This window comes from Erinaceus europaeus, chromosome 5 (assembly GCF_950295315.1).
Source record: "Erinaceus europaeus chromosome 5, mEriEur2.1, whole genome shotgun sequence".
In the NCBI taxonomy this organism is placed as follows: domain Eukaryota; kingdom Metazoa; phylum Chordata; class Mammalia; order Eulipotyphla; family Erinaceidae; genus Erinaceus; species Erinaceus europaeus.
In genome coordinates, this window is record NC_080166.1 from 32,996,879 (window position 1) to 33,011,333 (window position 14,455).

At 43.7% G+C, this 14,455-nt stretch overlaps 1 protein-coding gene across 2 annotated transcripts in view; it reads right to left on the bottom strand.

Annotated features, from left to right (window-relative positions):
• DROSHA (drosha ribonuclease III) overlaps positions 1 to 14,311 on the bottom strand; it is a 138,067-nt gene extending 123,756 nt beyond the window's left edge. For both annotated transcript variants that reach the window (XM_060191190.1, XM_060191191.1), the window contains exons 1-7: positions 14,180 to 14,311; positions 13,020 to 13,145; positions 10,554 to 10,619; positions 7,639 to 8,478; positions 5,929 to 6,021; positions 3,668 to 3,766; positions 2,205 to 2,436 (exon numbers count right to left, since the gene is read on the bottom strand). In XM_060191190.1, coding sequence (XP_060047173.1) covers positions 2,205 to 2,436; positions 3,668 to 3,766; positions 5,929 to 6,021; positions 7,639 to 8,478; positions 10,554 to 10,570 — 1,281 coding nt within the window. In that variant the 5' untranslated portion in view covers positions 10,571 to 10,619; positions 13,020 to 13,145; positions 14,180 to 14,311. The remainder of the gene's footprint in view (positions 1 to 2,204; positions 2,437 to 3,667; positions 3,767 to 5,928; positions 6,022 to 7,638; positions 8,479 to 10,553; positions 10,620 to 13,019; positions 13,146 to 14,179) is intronic.
• Between the last annotated feature and the right edge of the window lie 144 nt (positions 14,312 to 14,455).

Consider the following 14,455-nt stretch of genomic DNA (forward strand, 5'->3'; position numbering starts at 1 on the left):
CAGGAGCTCATGCTTGAGAGTCTACTGCCTTAGCCACTGTGCCACCTCCTGGACCACATAAATAAATATTTTTTAAAAAAGAAAGACTAACAGGGAAGGATAGAGGGAGTGAGATCAACACCTGCAGCACTGCTTCACCACTTATGAATCTTCCTTCCTACAGGTGGGGACTGAGGTCCCAGGTTCATTCACCTACATTGCACTAAACAAAAAAATAATTTGAGAACCTTTCCTACTTGGAGCCAGAGGGGTAGGAAATATCAAAACAGAGAAAGCACTCGGTTGCAGTGTAGGCTTTAAAGATAAAGGAAGGATGTATATTATCTCAAGTGGGGGTAGGAAGCACAATGATTATGAAAAGAGACTCTCATGACTGAGGCTCCAATGTCACAGATTCAATCACCCGCACCACCATACACTGGAGCTGAGCAGTGCAGTGCTCTAGTTAAAAAAAAAAAAAAAAAAAAAAAAAAGTACATTGTCTCTAACACTAGAGATAGCCTAAGATAGCCTAAGTCTGTAGCTATTCATTCCTGTACTGATTTAATCAATGAATAATCAGTGAATATTATTATGGGTCTACCCTGTGGTAAATATGATGAAATCAATAAGACAGAGGCATAATACCTATTGGAAGTGAGGAGAGAAAACAGAGAGAGAAAACAGAATGAAGATCAAAGACAGAGGGAAAAAGAAAAGTGAGTTTCAGGAGGAGGTGGTAGGGCCTCCATGGGCAGGAAAGTGTCAGTTGCCTCACTTCGAACCCCAGAAACCCCCACCTATAGCAGCATGCTAATCAAGTACTCAAAGTAGCTTGACAATACTTCCCCTTCTGCAAAAGCAGCCAGTGTATATGGGGTGCATCTTATCGTTAAGGTCAGACTTAGAAGAGACAAACTCATATTCATTCTTATTTCTTTAGCCAGAGACAGATGCAGAGAGAGAGACCACAGCATTGAGGCTTCCTTCAGTATAGTAGGGCCAGGCTCAAACCTGGATTGCACAAATGGCAAAGCAGCACACTATCCAAGGAAGTTGTTTCCGTGGCCCTCAAATTCATTCTTATTTTCCATTTTGGAAAAAGAAAAACACAAACATACACGCCATGAATTGCATAAAGGACTTAAAGATGAGAGTTTTGAAAACCACCAACCTAGCAGTGTCAAGCTCTATGGGCACATACCTTCCCATGAAGTGAGGTCCTGGGTTCGACCCCTAGCACCATCTGACAGTGCTAAAACTAAAGAGGAACTTCAGATGGTGAAATGACTCTTTAATATCTCTCTCTCTCCTCTGTCTCTCCCTCTGTCTAGAAATATGGAATAAAAAAAAAGGCTGGTAAAAAAAAGGGGGGGCAGAGGAGACAACATAACAGTTATGCAAGGACAGTCTCATTCATGAGACTCCAAGGTCCCAAGTTTAATCTCCCACACTACTATGAGCCAAAACTAAGCAGTAAAAAGAAAGCTCTGGTAAAAAGAAAGAAAGTATAAAATAAAATTGAGGCAGAGACACTGCTCAGCACTATCTTGAGGTCTACAGTAAATTCCAAGGTACTTCCTTAAAATAAAACAAAAATAATAAGACTAGCATTGCCATAAATAAAACAGAATAGGAGGAATTGCTTTAATTAACCCATTATTCTTTGGCTTAGTACAGCTTTTTTTTTTCTTTTTATTTATTTATTTTCCCTTTTGTTGCCTTTTTTTTTTTTTATTGTTGTTGTAGTTACTGATGTTGTCGTTAGATAGGACCGAAATGGAGAGAGGAGGGAAAGACAGAAAGGGGGAGAGCAAGATAGACACCTGCAGACCTGCTTCACTGCCTGTGAAGCGACAACCCTGCTGGTGGGGAGCCGGGGGGTAGAACCGGGATCATTAGGTCAGTCCTTGCACTTTGCGCCACATGTGCTTAACCCGCTGCACTACCACCCAACTCTCTTAGTACAGCTTTATCTATAGTAATGCATCTCAAAGGTGGACACTTTTTCTTTCCAGAAGATATTTAGCAATATTAAATGTTTAGGTTTTTGCAAATGAGTAGGGCTGCCACTGGCATCCAGTGCAAAGAGCCCACAAATGCTGCTTAGCATCTTACAATACACAGGGAAGGCCCCACCACAAAAAGATTCTCCAGCCCCCAATGCCCAAAGCATGGAGGTTGTGAAACCTAGGTCCACAGAGTCTCTCCTACTTCTGACCTACCACCTGATCCATGGGGTCACTGGAGTAGTAGTTCTCTGAGTGGGTACATCGAATCCACACAGGCTTAAGAAGTTCTTCCTCTTCCTCCTCATTTTTCTCCAGCACTGTCTCCTCCAGCTCCTTCTCCTTAGTTGAGGTAAAATTCTTCTCCTTGCAGGAGCTCTGGCCATCAGTCCATCGATCTTTCTCTTCTTCCCAGCGAGTTCTCTTCTTCTCTCGACTTGGCGAACGGCTTTGAAAGAAAACGAAAAGCATCTAATGATGAAAAATGTTCTTCCAGGATCAGAGAGATAGCTCAGAGATTGGCATGTCAGAAGTTCCAGAGGTCCCAGGTTCAATTCCCAGCAATGCTTTATATCACAACTAAGTAGTGCTCTGGTTTTTCTTCCCCTTCCCACCCCCCCACCCCACCCCCCATGTCACACACACACACACAAAGCCATTTAATAAATTTCTTCCACTATAAAGCTATTGAAACTGCTTAGTTTATTAGGTAGAGAAATTGAGAGGGAAAGGAGGAAAAAAGAGGAGGAGGAAGAAGAGGCAGAGGAAGAAAAAGAGGCACTTGGAAGACCTAGTGGGGGGGGCTGAATTATTATGTGGAAAACTGAGAAATGTTACGCATGTACAAACTATTGTATTTTACTGCTGACTGTAAACCATTAATTAATCCCCCAATAAAGAAAGTAAGAAAAACAATTTAAAAAAGAAAAAGTAAAAAATAAACAGTGCACTTCATTTTTCTGCTATATTTAATTGTTTTTTTTTTTTTAAAGAATTGTGCTCATCTCATTTTTTTTATTAGACAGACTCCAGGATCTACAAAGATAGAGTTAAAAAATAAAAAAAAAATAAAAAAAAGAAAGAAGAAGGAAGGAAGAAAGGAAGAAAAAGAGACACTTGCAGCACTACTCCACTACTGGTGATGCTTCCTCCCTGCAGGTGGGGAGTAGAGGCTTGAACCTCCTGTGCACTCTACCAGGTACACCACAGCCTAACTCATATTTATGTTATTTATTTATTTTTACCTGAAATTAAAATACTATGTCAAAACTTTATATCTACTTTTATTAAAGCGGTTGGCTTCCAATTCTGGGATTCATAGCCTGTCTAAAAATACGAATTCCCAGGCCAGGAGGTAACACATCTGGTAGAGTGTACACACGGCCATGTGCCAGCACCAGATTCAAGCCCCCAGTATCCACCTGCAGAGGGAAGCTTTCATGAGCACTAAAGCAGTACTGAAGGTGTCTCATGATCTCTCTGTCTCTCTTTCTCCCCCTTCTCTATCCATCTTGGTCTCTATCCAAAAGAGAAAGAAAAGAAAAAAGAAAAAGAAAATGCTCCCTGGGATCAGTGGATTCACTGTGTAGGCACCAAGCCCCAGTGATAACCCTAATGGTTAATTAAAAAATAAATAAATATGCAAATTGTCAGGCAGGCACTGACCCAGATCTACTTACTGGTTCATAGACTCTGTGGGTGGAGGCCAGTTATCTGTATTTTTAACAATATCCCCAGGTAACTCTGGTGTACACCCAGCAGGTTCCGGACCATAACTCCTAAAAGACAAAGGTAGTTGAGAGGTAAGTGGGAATCTCTCTTCAGAGTTAGCTTTAGCAATAGGAATATGATTTTCAATTCTCTACATCTTGCTCTGTAAATAAATATAAAAACAAAGTGACTTCCTAAAACATGGTGTCAATGTGGCTATCAATGAGCCTAAATTTAGATAAAAAAAAAAATCTAAGACTGAACCAAATACATCATCCCTATCTTTGAAAGCCCAGACTTGGGTATTATAAGCACTTTGCCCAATTCTGATGCCCACAAATACTCAAGGATTAAAAAAAAAAAATCTTCTTATAGTTCTGAGCTTGAAATCTGTAAAGAACCATGCTAATGGGCTGTACTTGGAAGGAGAAGCCTACAATCATTTAGATTGCCACCATTTTATTTTACATCGTAAGCAATGCTACCGAAAATACAGTTTCCATTATGTACCTGTCGGATTAGTTCACACAGGGACTGTGTGCCTGTATCTAATGATTCTCTCCAGACAGTAGCTCCAGTTCAAACTCTCATAAGAACCACACTGGAGTCATTTCCACATATCATGTCAATATGCTGGCTTTAATCTTTGCCATTTAAATGTTGTTGTCCAACAACAGGTGAGTGGCTGAGCATGCTGTGGTATATATACACAATGGAATACTACTAAGTGCTATTTTATATGTGTCATCTCAATAAATCCTCAGCTCTCAAGAAAATTAAACTGGTTTTAGTTTAGACAAATACATTAAAGCTTACTAAGGTTAAATAACTGGGCTGGAGAGGTCATGTAATAGTTATGCAAAAGACTTCTAAGGCCCCAGATTCAATCCCCAGCACCACCATAATCCAGAGCTAAGCAGTGTTCTGGTTCTCTCTCTCATTCAACTAAGTAAAATATGATTTTTTTAAGATAATAGCTTATTTTTATTTATTGGACAGAGACAATCAGAAATTGGAGGGAGGGGGTAGGGGACAGAGAAGGACAGAGACACCTACAGCACTGCTTCACCACTTGTGTAGCTTTCCTACTGCAGGTGGGGACTGGGGGCTTGAACCTGGATCCTTGAGCATCATATATATGTGCTCAACCAGGTGTATCACCACCCAGTCTCAAAATATTATTTTTAAAAAAAGATTAGAAAACTGTGCCTAGGAGATACAGGTCTGGGAGAATACATAATTCTTATACTCCAGAGAGCTGTTCTTAATTACCATTACAAGATGATAAGCTTTGTGCTACATAAACTGGTTACATACTGCAATTTTTACTATATTGCATTTCAAGGTCATTTTTCTTTTTTGTAATTTTTTTTGTATTATCTTTATTTATTTATTTATTGGATAGAGACAGCCAGAAGTCAAGAGGGAAGAGAGAGACAGAGAGGGAGAGAGACAGAGAGATACCTGCAACAGTGCTTTACTACTCTCAAAGCTTTCCCTGTAGGTAAGGACTGGGAGCTCGAAGCTGGGTCCTTGCACACTATAACATGTGCGTTCAGCCAAGTACACCACCACCTGGCCCTCATTTTTCTGAAGTGTAACTACAGTTTTGCTCTCCCCCACCCCCGACAAATAAAGTTCAGAACACAATTATGAGTATCCAAGGCATTTTTAAAAAGAAACTATTGAATGAACAATTTTACAGCAACTGCAGTCAGAAAAGTGGCTGACATAAATTCTAATCTGGGAGAACTTAATCAAGATTTTCTTTGGGCACAATCAATAATTGTTCAGAGTAAAGGTTTTTAAGTTACTGGCTTCTATCAATTTCCTTTTCCTTTTTTTTTTTAAATTGCACCAGGGTTATCACTGGAGCTCAGTATCTGCACTGCAAATCCACTATTACTGTAGGCTATTCCTCCATCCCTTCTTTTCTTTTTTCTTTTATAGGACAGAGAGAAATTGAGAAGGAAGGAGGAGATAGAAAGAGACCTGAAGCATTGCTTCGCCCCTGCAGGTGGGGGCCAGGGGCTTGAAGCCAGGTCCTTGCGCACTGTAATGTATGCACTCAACCAGCTGTGCTACCACCTGGCCCTTGCTTTCGTTCTTCAAAGCTCATTTCAGACTCCTGGGCTATTTTGAACAACTGGCTGCTAACTTTGCACAAGCACATAATATAAATTCAAGGAGAAAGTTCTCTGACTTCTTTCAGTATCAACTCCTTGCTTACCTTCTGGATCTCTTAAATTCTGTCTTGTAGGATCTTTCCAGAGATGGTGATCTTCGGCTGTCCCGGTGCCTCTGTCTCTCCCGGTCCCGCTCTCTTAAAGGAATTAATACACAGCTGTTTTCAGCAGAAAGACTCAAACCACCATCTCTTTCTTTTTATGGAATGCCAACATCTACACGCACAAAGCTCGCCTCTAGGGAATATTTTTATTTACCCTTCGTTCTTTAAATGATAAAGGAACATTTCACTGTACAAAAGTGAATTAACATGGACTTAGTTTTTGTTTGTTTGTTTTCTGGAAACTTGCTTGCTGGTAAGCACCAAAGGTAACTTTATCATAATCTTCTCAAGATTTTTCCAGTCAATCCTTGGTTACTTAGCCTTCAGTGTAAATTTTAAAAGGTTCAACTACCTATTGATTTCTAGAAAATTATCAGCTTCATTCATGAAATTTATACAAATTAAAGTTTATATTAAGATAAGCATCTAAAACTTTATGGTATAAATATACAATCCCTAAAAAAAATCTCCCAGAGGGATAAAGTATAGAAAATCTGTCAAGGGAGGGGGTGGGAATTGTGTGGAGTTAAACCCCTCTTATCCTATGGTATTGCCGATGTTCCCATTTTGTTAATAAAAAAAATTTTTAAATGTAATTTAGAATGGAACTTTTTTTAAAATAGACTTTTAAAAACACTATCTTCTTTGACATGAATATGTTTCAATGGAATAAAATCAGGTTAAAAACCATTTTTGAAAGCTATAACTTTGTTTTATAACTAAAAATAAATGACTAATATTGTTTCACTTTACAAGGAAATAAAACAAAAAGGGCAACAATGCACAATAAACTCCCACAACACACCTGGTAGGGTTCACATTACAATGTGCAAGGACCCAGGTTCAAGAGTTCCCACATGCAAGGAAGAAACTTCACCAGTGGTGAAGCAGTGCTACAGGTGTTTTTCCTTCTCCCTCCCTACCTCCCCCATCCCTTTCGGTTTCTCTCTCTCTCTCTCTCTCTTCTATAAATGAATTTTTTTTTTAATTAGCATCAGAAAACCAGGTTCTGATTGTCAATTAGTTCAATTCCTACTTGACAATCATATGTATATCAATTCCAAAAGCATTCAAATGCTATACCTTATACAATGATCATCACTAATTCTGATATGGGAAAAGAGCTTTCACCTTACAGGAACCAGTGGTGGTGCACATGGTTGAGCACACACAGTACAGTGTTCAAGGACCCATACTCAAGCCCTTGGCCCCCATCTGCAGGGGGAAAGCTTCATAAATAGTAAAGCAGTGCTAGAGATCTCTCTCTCTCCCCTCTCAATTTCTGTTTACATCCAAAATAAATATTTAATTTAATTTAAATACACAGAGTAATTATGGACATGAATGTATACTGAGGGCCAGACAGTGGTGAACCAGGTTCAAGCCATCGTCCACACCTACGGGGGGGGGGGGGGGGGGGGGGGGGGGGGCTCTCACCAGTGATGAAGCAGTGTCTTTTCTCTCCCTTTCCCTGTCCCTCTCAATTTCCCTATTTTCAAAAAAAAGATTTTGAAATGCTTTGCAAATGCAGCGTGATCTGTTAACAGGGTCAGCTGTCTCTTCCTCTTTGAAACAGCCTCAGACTTTTTTCTTTCCTTTTATAGACAAATGCACTGGGCTCACCAGGAAAGGTCTGGGTGTCCACCTTACCTGCTGCGCTCATAGCTGCGGTGGCGGGAGGGCGTTCTGCCCCGCTCATACTCGGATCGGTAGCGGCTGTCCGGTCTTCCACGGTCCGGACTGCGGCCTCGCTCCCTCCGATCCAGGGACCGATGCCTCTCGCCTCGCCCGTGGCTGTGGTCCCGGTGCCTGTGATCGTCGTAGTGCTTCAGCCTCTCGGGGGACCTGCGTTCACTGGGCGCCTTGGGGAGCGGGTACGGAGGGAGATGCCTGTAATGCGGGCTGCTGCCATTGTTGGCGCTGGGCTGGAAGGAACTGGGGCTGTTCTGGAAGTTGTTGAAATTCGGAGGCGGGAAGTTGTGGTGCGAGTATCCGGGAGGGTACTGGTAATTCACCTGCTGGGGCATGACGGGGGGCGGCGGGGGGTGTGGCACAGACGGAGGCGGCATCATATAGGGGAAAGTGCCTTGCCCGCCTCCCGGCGGTGCCCCAGGAGCTGGGGGGTTGTTGGGACAGGGCATCGGGGGCGGCATGGGAGGAAAGCAGGGCGGCACTGGGAAGGGGGGCCTCATCTGGTGGTTGGGAAAAGGGGGCCGGGCGGGGGAGGGGGGGGCAGGGCCTTGTGCTGAAGGTGGCATGGGTGGAGGGAAGGGGACATAGTCAGGCCTTGGCGGCATAAAACTGGGGGCTGGAGAGTTCGAGAAGGTGGTGGAGGGGGTGCTTGGGGGCTCGTATTGATATTGGGCAGGAGGCTGCTGAGGGTGGAGCAGTCTCAGATTCTGGGGCCTGAAGGCTGGTGCTGAGGGTCTGGTTCCGTGTCCTCCTCGCCCTCGGGGACAGCCCCGTCCTGGGTGGAACGACATTCTGTGACTTTGTTGGAAGAAAGAGAAAAGGGGGGGGGGGGACGTAAAGAATACTATGTCAACACGGCTTTCCAAATGCCTGATCATCTTCAGCAGCTGGCAAAGCCCTTAGGTTGCTAGAATATGCCACCTACCTAATACTCTACAGTATCTGAAATGACTCATGGCCAATAACCCTCTGCCCTGTGTCTTGGTCATCCAACCCACTGCCACCGTCAGTCCCTGGACACTAAGAGATTCCCTAAGTTACTCCACTCCGAAGAGATAAAGTCAACACCTCACATTTCAAGTTCTTGTTTCAGATCCTTGCTCAAGTCTATTTCTGATCGTGACCTCACTGTCATGATCCCAAAGTCCCAGGTTCAATCCCCAGCACCACCATAAACCAGAGCTAAGTAGTGCTCTGGTCTCACTCTCTCTGTATCTATCTATGATAAAAGTAAACACACTAAAAAGTAACTATTAAAACAAAAGAAAAGGGGTTGTGGGAAGACCAATGAATGGTGTCATCTATTGCTATAGGATTTTAAAAAGGAATAAGTGTCATTGTCTTGGACAAGTGTCTGAGCTGCTCCTAGGACATGTCATGTTTAGTTTGCCAAGTCTATGCAGGGACATGGAGAACCATGATGCTACCTCCCTGAGCCCTGTAATCCTTTTTCCTCCTGCAATCCCTTGAGATAAAGGCTTATTTTAAAATTCCTACTAGGGTGGTCCAGGAGGTGGTACAGTGATAAAGCTTTGGACTCTCAAGCATGAGGTCCTGAGTTCAATCTTTCTCTCTCCTCCTATCTTTCTCATAAATAAATAAAATCTTAAAATAAATAAATAAACAAATGGATTTGTTTGTTAAGAAAAAAATTCCTACTAGAGGGTGGGGGTAGATAGCATAATGGTTATGCAAAGAGACTCTCATACCTGAGGTGCCAAAGCTCCAGGTTCAATCCCACATACCACCATAAGACAGAGCTAAGCAGTGCTCTGGTCAAATAAATAAATAGATAAATATAAATAAATCCTTTGGGGGGGGGGCAGGTGGTGGCATACCTGGTTAAGTGGACACATTATAGCACACAAGGTCCTGAGTTCAAGCCCTTGGTCCCCACCTGCAGGGGGGAAGCTTCATGAGGGTGAAGCAGGGCTGCAGGGGTCTTTCCATTTCTCTCTCTATCTCCCCCTCCCCTCTCAATTTCTCTGTCCCTATCTAGTAAATAAATAAATACAATATTTCTAAAAAGATTTAAGTTAAAATTCCTACTGGGGTGGAGAGATAGCATAGTGGTGATGCAAAAAAGACTTCCATGCCTGAGGATCCCAGGTCCCAAACTCAGTCCCCAGCACCAGCATAAGCCAGAGTTGAGCAGTGCTCTGGTAAGAAAAAAAAAAAGTAAAATGCCTATCATCTTCCAGAGCTCATCCATTTCATTATGCCATCCCTTGCCTGGCTGCCACCCTAACACCTTCATCTACCATTCTACAACCATCCTACCAGCCTCTGTTACTGTTCTTCCTCCTCACAGTTCTGTGCCTCTTCTGGGCAGGACCTACAATAACTATAATCTGCTGACTGTTGATTTCCCATCTTTTTTTCCTTGTGATTTGTGAGACTATCAGTTAATAGGAGTGTATATTAACACCATTCCCGCTACCAAAGGTCTGAGTCCCTCCCCCACAGTGGAGCTGAACATCTATTCTTCCCCTCCACCCAGAGATTTTTACTTTGATGCAATACACCCAACTCAGTCGGTTTCTGCTTTGAGTTTCCTTTCCTGATTTCCCATCTTTAATGTCTAGCTGCATCTCTGAACTGTAAGCTCCAACAGGGCAGGGTTTCAGGACACCTCAGTGACGACTGTAGACTGAGTTCCAAGTAATGAATGTGGACTATCACGTATCTAAATCATCCCCACCCTTGGGGGTTAGGGACTTAGCTTAGAGGTACAGTGCATGCTTCCTCTGAACCCCTGGGTTCCATCTCAGCATGTACAAATCAATCAACCCTTCCCACCCTCTGTGGCCCAGCACCAGAGTCTGTTACTCTCTGCTCTCCCAATCTACTGCCCTTCCTTTCACACCACTCACCCTGGGTTGCCTTGCATCGTGCCAGACCATCTGGATAGGTCACATCTTCCACAAAGAATATAAGCTCTGAAGGATAGAATGAAATAGGTTTAAATATGTTTCCCAGGCTCCCAATGCCAGAAAATTCTTCCGCAATTATCTTAACACAGATCTTGCATTTTCCAGTGTACTCAGTATATAGTAAAATGAAGAGCAATTAGACCAGGGTGGGCTAAGCAGTGATGCACCCAGATGACCGCACACATTACACTGCACTAGGGTCCTGGTTTGCATCGTCGCTCCCAGTGAAGCAGGGCTGCAGGTGTCTTTCTGTCTCTCTTGCTATTAACTATTTTAAGTTTTTGCCTCTGGGATTATGACTGGAGCTCCAGGCTGGCACTACGAATCCAGAGCTCCCAGCAGGCATTTTTTTCTTTCTTTTTTTTTTATTCTATTTTATTCAGTAGAAGAGAGAGAAATTGAGAAGGGAGGGGGAGATAGATAGAGAGAAGTGATAGATACTTGCAGACCTGCTTCACCATTAGTGAAGCCTCCATGCTGCAGTGGGGAGCGAGGGCTCAAACCTGAATCCTTGCACATAGCACTATGTTCGCTTAACTAGGTATGCCACCCCAAGCCCCCACAACTAAATTTTAAGATGTCCTTAACATTTGTCTTGCCAACCCAAAATAATCAGTAGTTACAAAAGACAGAAAACTTAGGAACAGTCTGTCTCAAATTTGATAAAAAAAGATTACAGGAGGGGGTCAGGCAGTAGCACAGCGGGTTAAGCTCACGTAGCACAAAGCACAAGGACTGGCGTAAGGACCCCGGTTCGAACCCCCGGCTCCTCACTTGCTGGGGAGTTGCTTCACAGGTGGTGAAGCAAGTCTGCAGGTGTCTATCTTTCTTTCCCCCTCTCTGTCTTACCCTCCTTTCTCCATTTCTCTCTGTCCTATCCAACAACAAATGACATCAACAATAACAATAATAACCACAATGAGGCTACAACAACAAGGGCAACAAAAGGGGGGGGGGGAATGGCCTCCAGGAGCAGTGGATTCATGGTGCAGGCACCGAACCCCAGCAATAAAATAACCCTGGAGGCAAAAAAAAAAAAAAAATTACAGGAAAAGTCACCTCTCCTCCATACACTGCTTTCCTTCACAATCAGGAGCAGCATCCAACTTTAAACATAACCAACAATCTCGAAAACACGAAAAGTATTATTTGATTTCCATGCACTGTTTTTCAGGTAGAAAGATGTTGTGAGTGATCCGGGAGGTGGCACAGTGGATAAAGCATCGGACTCTCAAGCATGAGGTCCTGAGTTCAATCCCCGGCAGCACATGTACCAGAGTGATGCCTGGCTCTTTCTCTCTCCGCCTATGTTTCTCATTAATAAATACATGAAATATTTAAAAAAAAAAAAAAAAGAAAAGAAAAGAAAAGAAAGAAAGAGAGATGTTGTGAACATGAGTTCCTTTCAAATTCTGGAACATTAACAAAATATTTTTAGAAAATTAAAATAAACCCAAAACATTTCAATATACAAGCCCCATTCATGAGCATCATGGTAAGTCTAATGAAAAACTTACTGGCTAAAGGTAGATTTTCAAATGACTAATAAAAAGAATTTCTGATTATTTAGCTGTATCTATCACTGTTCTTAATAAACCATAAGCACTACGTAGTATCTCATCAGTGTTTATTATCCAGCTCAACACCCTCATGGTGAACTAAGGCCCCAGCATCTGATTAACCACCATGGACCACTCATACCCAACAGAGTTGAAGTTAAACTCCATCCTTGGCAGTTAAAGTCTAGTACAATCAGCACCCAAAAATTTATTTATTTATTCACAAGAAAGATAGGAGAGTGCAACAGAAAGAATAAGACATCACTCTGGTACATGTGCTGGCGGGGACTGAACTTGGGACCTCATTGGTTGAGAATCCAATGCTTTATCCACTGCACCAACTCCCAGACCACTGCACCCAACTTCTTCAAGTCTTCCTCCATTACCTGCCCCAGGAAGCACCAGTTAGCGCAGATTTTCCAAGTTGTATACTATTCCAAGTTCTATCATTTGGCCTGTGTTTTGTTCCCAGTCACCTAGAATCCCTGCCCCATGAATTTGCTCACTACACTTCTAATCACCTACCTGGCCAACAGCCACCTCCTCTCTCAAGTTTCCCCTGGTTCCCTATAGGAAGTAACTCATCAGCTCCAGATTCCCACTGCTCTTAGTCATACTTACTTCTTCTTTAATATTTATTACTTATTGGACTGGCCAGAGAGAAACTGAGAAGGGAAAAAGAGAGAGAGGGAAGAGAAACACCTGCAGCACTACTTCACAATCAAGAAGCTTCCCCCCTGCAAGTGGGGATGGGGGGCTTGAACCCTGAACCTTGAACATAACTTACACTCAACCCTGTGCATCACCACCCAGCCGCTTAATAAAATACTTCCTTCACAGCACTTACCTGAAACTGCCTCATGATACAGTCTCATGTGCACATGTTGACCTGCTCCTCTTGATGATTGGCTCCTTGACGCCCAAGGTTCATTCACTGTTGCTTTGCATCTTTCACAGCCCCTAGCAGTGCACCCTGCACACAACAGGTGACCCATAAGTGTTCACATTCTCACCTATGGCACTACTGTACCTTTCTCTTGCCCAGAGAGCCAGGGCACAGCTGTGTTATCACAGGCAGTCAAAAAGTCAGGCCTTTCCATTCATTAATGCAGCATTTAATAAGCATATCCAAGTGAGGCACTGACACTAGTCCTGTGGACTGCAATGAGACACAAGCTAACGGACTCGAGAAGCTCAGGAGCTGCATACAAAAACACCCAACCCACCCAAAAAGAGTATGATAATGTGGTAAACACTAGCAGAGTTCTGCACAAAGAGTGTTCTGAATCTACAGGCGTTCACTAGCCATATGCAGGGTGTAACAGCTGAGCCTTCACTAGCGGGTCCTCATGGATGTTTCTATAGATAGCACATCCTGAAAACACAAGACCGATCTAATAAAGGCAGACTTGGGCTGTGTGGTGGATGCAAACTTTTTTCAAAAAGTCAAGTATTCCAGTTCCCATGACAAAAATAGAAATAAATAACTGTCTGCTCCTAGATTGCGATTTGAAAGGAGGGCAAGGCGGGGAGGGCAAGCTGACTTGAATACCTAACATGTCCGAGAAGAGCAGCCTATGTAGAAAGAGTTGCAAAATGTGGCTACATTTTTAGGAAGGGCACCCTGGTGTCCCCAGCTGAACTCGCAGGCGGGTCCCCTGGGTCGGCTGATCGAATTGCACGTCCCCGGTTTGCATCTCCCGCCAGATCCCCTTAGGAGATCCCCCCCCCCCGCCCCGCCCCGCTCCGGCCCCCGGGCGCTCCAGGCCTGGACACAGCAGGTGCCCCACCCAGCGAGTGAAAGGTCTCATCTTTCACCCCAATTCCCAACAAGATCCAGGCCCAGGGTCGATTCTTTTTTTTCCGCTTACATCTCAAAAGCAGCGGCTCCCCCACCCTCATTCTCAGGAGCCGCAGTCACAGCCCGGGAAGCCAATCCCTGTTTAAATCCCCACACTCAGAAACACCGGCTCTTCCGACCTCCGCAACGCGCCCTATTTTACTTACAAAAGGCTCTCGGGCCGTGAGACCGCGTCCAAGCCAAGACCAGTCTCAGACTGCAGCCGCCAAGACACAAGCACCACCCTCGACTCCGGAACAGGAAACCCGCGGAATTAAAAAAAAAAAAAAAATGCAAAGCCCAGAATGCTGGACCCAAGGAGCGAAAGTGCTCGGGCAGGCCACGGCGCCTCCCGCTCAGTGATTGGCGAATCAGTAAGAGCGATGGAAGTTTCAGCCAATAGAATTCTGCAGGTTCTTTGGCTCCGCCCACTCCCTCTACTA